Source organism: Panthera pardus, unplaced genomic scaffold (assembly GCF_024362965.1).
Source record: "Panthera pardus isolate Hobbes unplaced genomic scaffold, ASM2436296v1 HiC_scaffold_27, whole genome shotgun sequence".
In the NCBI taxonomy this organism is placed as follows: Eukaryota; Metazoa; Chordata; class Mammalia; order Carnivora; family Felidae; genus Panthera; species Panthera pardus.
In genome coordinates this window covers 788,654-798,633 of record NW_026526843.1, presented here as the reverse complement: position 1 = coordinate 798,633, position 9,980 = coordinate 788,654, and the positions used below count along the sequence as shown (strand labels likewise).

The following is a 9,980-nucleotide window of genomic DNA, read 5'->3' as shown; positions in this document are numbered from 1 at the left end:
GAGGAATATGTTGCCTCCAAAATGCAAAATCCAAAGAGGCCCACTAGGTGTTGGGCTTCTTTTGGGGGCATAGGAGGGTCCATATGCAATAACTTATTTTTCACCTTAGAAATGATATCCTGACATGCCACACACCACTAGGCCCCTAAAAATTTCACTAAGGAAGGAGGCCCCTGAATTTTAGTTGGACTCATTTCCCACCCCCTGACATATAGATGTCTTACCAATACGTGTGGAGTGGTTGCTACTTCTTGCTCACTGGGTCCAATCAGCATAATGTCATTAACATAACGGAGTAGTGTGACATCTCATGGAAGGAAAAGCTAATCAAGATCCCCGAAAGCTCAATGATGACACAGTGGTGGAGAGTTGATATATCCCTGAAGTAGGATGGTGAAGGTGTGTTGTTGCTCTTGACAGCTGAAAGCAAACTGCCTTATGGACAGGGGTAGAGAAAAAGGCATTTGCCTTTTAGCAGCTGTAAGCCAGGTAGTGGTAGAGATGTAAATTTGCTCAAGCAGTGAGACCACATCTGGCACAGCAGCTGCAATTGAAGTCACCACCTGGTTAAGCTTATGCTAATTCACAGTCATTCTCCAAGGTTCATCTGTCTTCTTCATAGGCCAGATAGGCAAATTCAATAGGGATATAGAGAGAATCACCACTTCTGCATCTTTCTAGTCTTGATGGTGCCACTATTCTCTGAAATACTCCCAGGCATGTAGTATTGCTTTTGGTTTACTATTTTTCTAGGTAGAGGCAGTTCAAGTGGCTTCCACTTGGCCTTGCCTGACAAAATAGCCCTGAACAGAATAGTCCACAGGTCAGGGAATGAATGTGGGGTCTGCCAGTTGCTGAGTATGTTTATTCTAATTGTGTCTTCCAGAACTGTGGGGAGATAACCACAGAATGGGTTCAGGGACCCAGTGGACCCACTGAGAGATGGGCTGGAGCTAAAACTCCATTGATCACCTGACTTCCAAAAGCCCCTACTCTGATTTGTGGACCATAATGATAATTTGGGTATCTTGGAATTAATGAGTTCAGAGCCAGGGTCCAGTAGTCCCCCCTAAGGTCTGATTATTTCCTTTTTTCCAGTTCAAAATCATACTGATAAAAATCTGTAGGTCCCTTTGGGGAAGGTTTAGGGAAAGATTAAGAGTAGACATTTTGGGCAGTGTATCAAGGTCCTTCCTCAAGGGAATGCTGCTTCCCTTCCATCCAAGGATTTCTGGGTGTGTAAACCTGCTCAAGTTTGGGATTTGGCTGGGGTCATTGACTTTCAGGTTTTGTGATTCAAGTTAGATTTTTGTTCACTACATCTAAAACTCTTCTGTTTATACAGATCAAGTAAGAATTTAGTGGGCTGCTATTATGGACTGAAGTGTGTTTCCTCAAAATTCATGTGTTGAAGCCTTAACCCCCAAAGTGACTATTTCAAGACAGGGCCTTTAGTGAAGTAATTAAGGTCAAATGAAATCATAGGGTGAAGCCCTAATCCAATTTTATCAGTGACCCTATAAGAAGAGCCAGAGACACTAAAGATGAACAGACAGAAAAAAGTCCATCTGTGAACACAATGAGATGGCAGCCATCTTCAAGCCAAGGAGAGAGCAACTCTGCTGATACCTTGATACTGACCTTCTAGGCTCCAGAATTGTGAGGAAAAAAAAACATTGTTGTTTAAGTCCTTCAGTCCATGGTATTTCATTATGGTAATACTAGCTAAATATTACATCTTCCTATCTACTTCACTCCTAGGAACATTGTGACCAACTAGCCAACATCACAGGTGTCCATGAATCACACCATTGTGATTGCTGCTCTGACTCTGCTGTCCATTATGGTAACCATACCTGCCTTGCCTTGGGCTATTGAGTGCCTGCCGCTTGGCCCCTGGCACCCCAAGGTCTAATCACTCCTACTGCATTTAGATTTCTCAATTCAGTGGCAGCAATTTCCACTGTTAAGTTCTGGCTACAGACAAGAGTCATCAGATAGCTCTTCAAAGAGCTGGGGCTCTGGGGGGTCTCCTCACAAATTTATTTCCCACAGTTGTGATGAAAGATGTGTCCTCTAAACCTTCCCAGGGTGGATGAAAAGATATTAAATGACAAATCCACTGTCATATTCCAATCTCATTAAGCTTTTGAATCCGTCCCTCTACAGTACACCAAGGCAGGTTGAACAGGTCAGGTTAATTTACTGTGGGCCACCTTTTGGTTCATGTTGCAGCCAAATAATCAAACACATAGCTAGAGTCCTTTCTAGCTCCCCAAGCTGCAATATTAAAAACACAGTCACTGCCTCGTGGGCCCATATCAATATATTCAGCTTGATTCAACTTTATGTTGTTCCACCATCACCCACACCCTTAATATCCATTCCCATATGTATTCCCTGGATTTCTCTGTATAAAGTAGAAAAATCAAGTGATTCTTTGGAGTGTAGTATACCTTCTCATGGATCACTTTGTGTCTCACCTGTAGGGGCCTTCTAGGACTTGACTCTACTTATAGGTCTAGAAACAGAAAGGGGTGGTGGAGGTCCTGAGGAGAAATGGTAGTGTTTTGTAAGACAAATACTTCATAGGAGGCTATTACAGTTTCCCCAGAGCCATGCAGGTTTAATCTCCTTGGACAGGGGTAGAGAGGTTGTTTCTATTGGCAAAGAAGACTTATCAGAATCTAGGGGTTCAAAATCCCCAGCTTCATCAAAGTTTTCCTATTTACCTCATTCCAATTTTCACCCACACATTAACAATGAACATTCTGCAAGGCTGGGAATTCAATTTTCATTGCAATTCAGCCACTTGCAGAATGAGTTTCTGGGTTTGGTTTTCAGAAAACTCAGCTCTGTGGCCACAGGAAATATCTGCTTCAGGGAAGATAGAGAAGTTTTCAGGTCATTTGTGTGACACTTGAGCTGAGAATTTGAATCCCAGCGCTCATTCACTTATTCCCTGTCATAAACTCTGGGTCTGGAGTTCTCTCTTGGCCAGCAAGAGGGTGGCCACAGAATTAAAATGCGAGAGAGGCTAATGTCCAGGAGGAGACAAGAACCCCGAGTAAGGGTCCTTGCTCTGTTTTTATTAGGATCAGAAGGCTTACAAATGTGATGGATGTGCACAAAGAGACAATGAAACAGTGAACATTAACTCGTGTGTGAGAGAAAGGGGGTTTCGAAGATAGGCAATGTTAGGGGTTTGGGTAAATATAAAACAAAAATCGTGGCACTGGGCCTAGGGGATAAGAGAGATAGAGCATGCTACCACAGGGTCAACAAAGCACCATTCTTTTGCTAATTAGCTCCGCCTGGCAACTTCATCCTGCTGTGGTCTATAGCCCTGTTTACCTGTTTACCTATTGTCGTCCTTCTTCCTGTGCAAGCAGCTTTCTGTTTTGGTACTATGTTGGGGGCCCTTTTGCCCCGATTACCTAAACTTGGATGCTTTCATCCTGTGGCTTCCTATTCCTATGCCTCTGTTCTATACTGGGGGCACTTCTGCCCTGTTTACATAATCTTGGATGCTTTCATCCTAAACCTTGTTAACCCATTGGTGTAAGGTCAATGAATTCCTAAGCTTATTCCCCACAATTCCCCACTTTGTCCAGAGACATTCACAACCAACTCATTATGTTTATGAGTTTGACAAAAATGTTCTAAAGTTTTATATATATGGTCACCAAGAACCTTGCCTCTTATTAGTGTATGATTAGTAATATACAGTGGTGATATTTTCTGTATCTTTATTACCATATTAGGTCATGGACTATCAGTGTTTTCTTTACCATTGGCAATAGACTCATTAGTAACTTTAAAACTAATGAGACCAGAGAACAAATTCCAGAAACTCCAGAACCAAATTTAGAAAATTCATTCTTAAGATTCTGTTGCTTTAGGACTTTTCTTAGTATCAAAATCTGCATTAGTCAAAATTCACCAAAGAAACAGAAACAAGGGTGTGTGTGTGTGTGTGTGTGTGTGGAGAGAGAGAGAGAGGGGGACAGAGACGATTCAGGATTGGTTCACAGTATTGTGGAGGATGGCAAGACCAAAATTTCCAAGCTGGGGTACAATGCTGGAGACTTAAGGAAGAGTTGATGTTGCAGTTCAAGTCCCAAGAAAGTCCCCTGACAAAATTCTCTCTTCCTTGGCAGACATCAGTTTTTTTTCCAGTTTTTTTTTCTTCAACTGATTAGATGAGAAGCACCCACATTATGGGGAATTATTTGTTTCACTGCAATTCTATTAATATACATATTAATCTCACGTAAAAGTACCTAACACCTAGAAAAGTGTTTGATAAAATAACTGGGTACCATGGGATAGTCAAGTTGACACATAAAGTTAACCACCAGAGTTCCTTAGATAGGGCAGCAAAAGCGCGGCCACAAAAGAAGGGGCGTGGTGGAGAGAGGATAAGTTGTACACCATCCAAACCAAAAACTTTTGTGCATGAAAGGACTCTGTCTAGAAGGTGAAAGGACAAAACGCACAGGATGGGAGAAGCATTTGCAAATCACACGTGGGATAAGGGTGTATTTTCCAGAATGCATAAAGAACACCTACAAGTCAGCAACGAAAGCACGAACGAACAACCCAGTTAAAAAATGGGAAAGGACTTGAACAGACGTTCCTCCAAAGTGGATGTGCAAATGGCCAAGAGGCACATGCAAAGACGCTCAACATCATGCGCCAACAGGGCGATGCGAATCACAACCGCCATGAGGCACCACTTCGCAGCCAGTAGGATGGCTCTTCTAGGCACCAGAAAGCAAAACAAAGGCAAAAAGACGGGTTCGGGCGAGGGTGCGCAAGGACTGGGACTCACACACTGCTGCTGGGAATGCAGAGCTGCTGTGGGAATCCGCTGGGCGGCTCCTCAGTAAGTGACCGGCAGAATTAGCACCCGACCCCTCAATCGCAGCCCCAGTGCAATTTCCTACCCTCGGGAATCAGAAACAGGCGCTCAAACAGAACCCTGTGCAGGAAATGCTCGGCGCAGCGCTGTTCACATCTGCCGCAAGGTGGGAATGGCGGAGCTGCCCGTCAACCCGTGAACTGGGATAGGCCGCCACACACGGTGTGTCCCTGCGGTGGAATATTACTCGGCCGTGAAAAGGCTTGAAGTGCCGACTCACGCTCCCACACGGACGAACGGACCCTAGTGACAACGCTGCGCTACGGGAAAGCAACCGGGCACAGAAAGCCGCCTGTTCGCCCAGCGATCCCGCGTGCAGAAAGAAGTAAGTGTCCGGGACAGGCGAACCCCTATGGGCAGCAAGCCGACCGGCGGTTGCCTGCGGGCTCCCGAGGACGGGGGTGGGGGGCAGGGGGGTGCGGTGAGGACTGGCTGCCTGACACGTACAGGGGTTTCTTTGAGGGGTGGTGCCACGGTTTGGAACTAGACGGCCGTGGTGGTCGCCCGACCCCTCTAGTGTATACTCGGGGCCGCTGGCTCCTACACGCGTGTTGTGTGTGCACAATGCGCCCGCCCAGCCAAAAGCCAGCGTTCCTTCAAACAGGGGTTCCAGGGAGCAGGCTCCCGCCCAGCACCGCTTCTCTGCAGCGGGGGCCCATGGGAAAGCAGTGACTTCACCGGATGTACGTGTCCCAAAACGCGCACCCGACCAATGATGGGGTCGGTCTGTGATCTCTAGGATATAGAGTAGCGGCTCTGGAACCCTGCCGGTCGGAAACTTCGGGCCAACTGGCTTTTTACACCGCTTCCCGCCACATCGCACCACATCCAGCCCTATCCGACCGCATCCAGCCACACCCGACCGCATCCAGCCCTATCCCACCGCATCCAGCCGCACCCGACCGCTTCCCGCAGCGCACGCCAGACCGAGGCCCGTCCGAGAGAGCGCAGCCGAGGCCCAGCATGCCTGTGAGGAGGAGCCGTCGAGGGTCGTCCGGTGGCCAGAGCCGGGTCCGCTCCCGCACTGCCCGAGCCGAGTTGACGTTCTCCGTGAGCCACGTGGAGCGCCTCCTGCGGGAGGGCCGCTACTCGCAGCGCCTGGGCGCGTCCGCCCCGATCTTCCTAGCGGCCGTCATCCAGTCGCTGACGGCCAAGGTCCTGGAGCTGGCCGGCATCGAGGCCCGGAACAGAGGCAGGAGGCTCATCACCCCGCATGTCGTGGACATGGTGGTCCACAACCACCCGCTGCTCAGCGCCTTCTTCCAGTCCACCATCATCTCCCAGGCGGTCCCGGGCCGGTACTAGCTGTCCCACGCGACGTGGGGTCCGGCAGGCGCCAGGCCTACTCATGGCCGCGGTGGGCCCCGGCCGGCCTGGTGCCTCAGGCAGTCCCTGAAAGCCAATAAAGTGTTTGGAGAAACCCGCGTGAGTGCTTCTGTCGCTGGTGTGTGGGGCGTGGTCGCGGGACGTCCCTCGTCGGGCGTGGGGAGGTGGGGCGGGGGTCGTGGTCGGGGAAGACCCAGCAGAGCAGCTTGTCTCGGGGATCATGCAGGCGGTGGCCCTGGGCGGGAGAGGCTGGCTCGGGTGGAGGCTTTGACGGGAGGGGCGACGAGTCACCGGGGCGGGGGGGACCTGGCGAGCGAGAACCCTGCCAGGTTGGAATTGGGGTCACGCGGGACGGCGAGCTGGGTTTCGGGCCGGTTCGGTTACAGATTCTGGGAGACGCCTTCGGCAACGCGGGTAAACAGGCTGTCACCCAGCCACAGGGGGCACCTGGCCAGGCCCCGCCCCACGGTCCACGATTTGCACACACGACCCGCGCGGGGCGAGGCCTCTCCTCCGGGCCCCGTCGCTTGCGTATCACCGGGGCAACGGGGCGCCTGGCTGCCCGAGCGCCGACGCAGGGCACGTCGCCGCCGGGCGCCCGCACGTCCGGCCGTCCGTGTCCGCGTCCGCGTCCGCGTCTGCGTGTGGGCGGCGAACATGGCGGCGTCCGCGCCCGGCCTGGGCGGCGCTGCGGGCCCGGGCCCCGAGGCCGGGGACTTCTTGGCGCGGTACCGCCAGGTGTCGAGCAAGCTGAAGAAGCGGTTCCTGCGGAAGCCCAACGTGGCGGAGGCGGGCGAGCAGTTCGGGCAGCTGGGCCGGGAGCTGCGCGCCCAGGAGTGCCTGCCCTACGCGGCCTGGTGCCAGCTGGCGGTGGCGCGCTGCCAGCAGGCGCTCTTCCACGGGCCTGGGGAGGCGCTGGCGCTCACCGAGGCGGCCCGCCTCTTCCTGCGGCAGGAGCGCGACGCGCGCCAGCGACTCACCTGCCCGGCGGCCTACGGGGAGCCGCTGCAGGCCGCCGCCAACGCCCTGGGCGCCGCCGTGCGCCTGCACCTCGAGCTGGGCCAGCCGGCCGCCGCCGCCGCCCTCTGCCTGGAGCTGGCCGCCGCCCTGCGCGACCTGGGCCAGCCGGCCGCCGCCGCCGGCCACTTCCAGCGCGCCGCCCACCTGCAGCTCCCGCAGCTGCCCCTGGCCGCGCTGCAGGCGCTTGGCGACGCCGCCTCCTGCCAGCTGCTGGCGCGCGACTACAACGGCGCCCTGGCGGTCTTCACGCGCATGCAGCGCCTGGCGCGGGAGCACGGCAGCCACCCGGTGCCGCCGCCGCCGCCGCCGCCCCCGCCGCCGCCGCCGCCTCCGGGGCCACAGGTCGGGCCCGGCGCGGCCCCGGCCCTGCCCGCCGCGCTGCTCCCTGCGAACGGCGGCCCTGCGCCCGCGCCCTCTCCCGCCACGCTGGGCGCCTTCTCCGACGTGCTGGTCCGCTGCGAGGTGTCCCGCGTGCTGCTGCTGCTGCTGCTGCAACCGCCGCCCGCCAAGCTCCTGCCGGAGCACGCCCACACTCTGGAGAAGTACTCCTGGGAGGCTTTCGACGGCCACGGGCAGGAGAGCGGCGGCCAGCTTCCTGACGAGCTGTTCCTGCTGCTGCAGTCCTTGGTCATGGCCACCCACGAAAAGGACACGGAAGCCGTCAAGTCGCTGCAAGTGGAGATGTGGCCGCTGTTGAGTGCCGAGCAGAACCACCTCCTTCACCTGGTTCTGCAAGAAACCGTCTCCCCCTCGGGACAGGGCATCTGAGGACTCACGTGAACGAAGGCACTCGTTGCTTGCTACCAAACGTCGTGCGTCTGTCTCCCTTGGCGTTTCGGGGGGAAATACAAGTCGTGGATGCCGGCGGAGTTCTACCTTGGTTTCTCTTACTCCTCTGGCCACTGTGGCAATATAGTTCACTGGGAGGTACCTGTGTCCCAAAGACTGACTTCCATAACGGAGGGAGGGAAAAACAACCAGGACAACGTGATAGAATCAGAGTGGAAGACAGGGCTGTCTTCCCCGAGGCTGCAACGTAAGAATGAGAACCCTCCTGCGGCGCCTGGGGTGGCTCAGTCCGGAGTCTGGTTTCAGCTCGGGTCATGATCTCGCTGTTAGTGAGTCCGAGACCTCCCCCCACCACCTTGGGGCCCTGCGCTGACAGCTGGGAGCCTGCTTGGGATTCTCTGTCTCCCTCTCTGCCCCTCCCCTGCTGCACCCATGCTCTCTGTCTCAATAGAAATAAAAAGAACCCCGTTTATCCCTTACTTCTTCCACCCAACTCCCCCTACATCTTTGTGGCAGAGGATTTCATTTTTCACAGTTCTGCCTAAATACTTAAGCTATAGGATTTTTTTTTTTTGTATCGTGATCTCATTTCTTAGCGTATATTGACGTCTATCTGTGGGATCACCCAAGTAGTTTCATCTGCCCCATGCATATTTGTGGGAATGGTTTGATTAGTACATTGTTGTTGCTCCAGCCCTAAATCCACAATAAAGCCATCCTGATGCCCCTAACCTGTGGTTTAGCTTTACTTCATCTGTAACATGGGAACAGCTTCTCTGCCCATCAAGAAGCAGGAAGTAGAAAAACAGTTCTCCTTCAGGTCCGTGATGCATTCATTCATTTGGAATGGACAGTGTGCCTAGGACTCAGGCTGTGCCCCGCGGTGAATCTACAGAGTTCATTTGCGATGTGGTGCTTAAGTGGTCCTTACTTAAGAGAGCTGCCGTGCGAATGTGTCTGGTGCAAGGTTGGGGGTGGGCCAGGAATGTTCTCACAAATGTGTTTAGCAAATGTGTCGGTGTGCGTTGGAGTTCACAGTTCTGGTTCCGGGTTCTGTTCTGAGAGGTATGCCTAATCCACGTGACAATCCTGTATTTGTAGTAGGGACCTTTCTGTACCTCTTATTTAACTCCAGCGTGTAAAATCAGCACGGTTCTTTGGTATTGTGTGGTCATGTATTTTCGTGAAAGACAGTGTCTTTGTTCCGCAAGAGCAGGGTGGTATCCCATTTCAAAATACTACATTTCCAAAGCTTTTTGGTCCAAATGTCACATGCAGACATTACGGTGTGGGGGCTTTTTCAATTCCATTTTATTTTCTTTACAGTGTTGGGAGTGATAACGAGAACTCTTCAGAATAGAATCTTCTCCATCATTCAGGTTTGGGAAAATGCATCCTTTACGCTGAAGTTGTGTACGGTACTAATATTTTGGAGTGAGGTTTAAGGGCACAGCTTGGCGGTAGATTTGCCTTATTTTGTGTGCATCGCAGGGGATATGTACAGGTTGTCACCATGAGTTAAGTGCCGCAAAAGGGGCGGGACTTGTAGCGTATTCTTTCCTACTTCTGTCTCAACAATGTGGGAGCAATACTAAGGAAATATGAGACAGGCCCATCTGAGACAGACTCAGCCAGCATTCCTGTCCTCTCACTTGTCTGCCAGGAAGGGTCTTTTAGAGCCCTAAAAACCTCATCCAATTTTTTGCAAAAGTGGCTAGGGTATCAGACACATGGAAAGATGCTCAACATCGCTCATCATCAGGGAAATGCAAGTCCAACCACAGTGAGCTAGCCCCTCACACCTGGCAGAATGGCTAAAATCAAAAACACAAGAAACAACGTGTTGGCGAGGATGTAGAGAAAAGGGAACCCTCTCGCACTGTTGGTGGGAATAAAAGCTAGTGCAGCCACTCTGGAAGAC

The 9,980-nt window shown here is 52.5% G+C and overlaps 2 protein-coding genes across 2 annotated transcripts; both read left to right on the top strand.

The window, feature by feature from the left end:
- The first annotated feature begins 5,887 nt into the window (after positions 1-5,887).
- Positions 5,888-6,344, top strand: LOC109260937 (histone H2A-Bbd type 2/3). Its single transcript, XM_053891527.1, has one exon. It carries the CDS (start codon positions 5,888-5,890, stop codon positions 6,227-6,229), a length of 342 nt encoding a protein of 113 aa, XP_053747502.1. The 3' UTR covers positions 6,230-6,344.
- A 520-nt stretch (positions 6,345-6,864) lies between these two features.
- Positions 6,865-8,790, top strand: LOC128773820 (40-kDa huntingtin-associated protein-like). Its single transcript, XM_053891526.1, has one exon. It carries the CDS (start codon positions 6,908-6,910, stop codon positions 8,036-8,038), a length of 1,131 nt encoding a protein of 376 aa, XP_053747501.1. The 5' UTR covers positions 6,865-6,907; the 3' UTR covers positions 8,039-8,790.
- The last annotated feature ends 1,190 nt before the right edge of the window (positions 8,791-9,980 follow it).

Bases quoted from the DNA above. Each gene is read 5' to 3' on its own strand.
- LOC128773820 (XM_053891526.1), top strand. From the start codon at position 6,908: ATGGCGGCGTCCGCGCCCGGCCTGGGCGGCGCTGCGGGCCCGGGCCCC.
- LOC109260937 (XM_053891527.1), top strand. From the start codon at position 5,888: ATGCCTGTGAGGAGGAGCCGTCGAGGGTCGTCCGGTGGCCAGAGCCGG.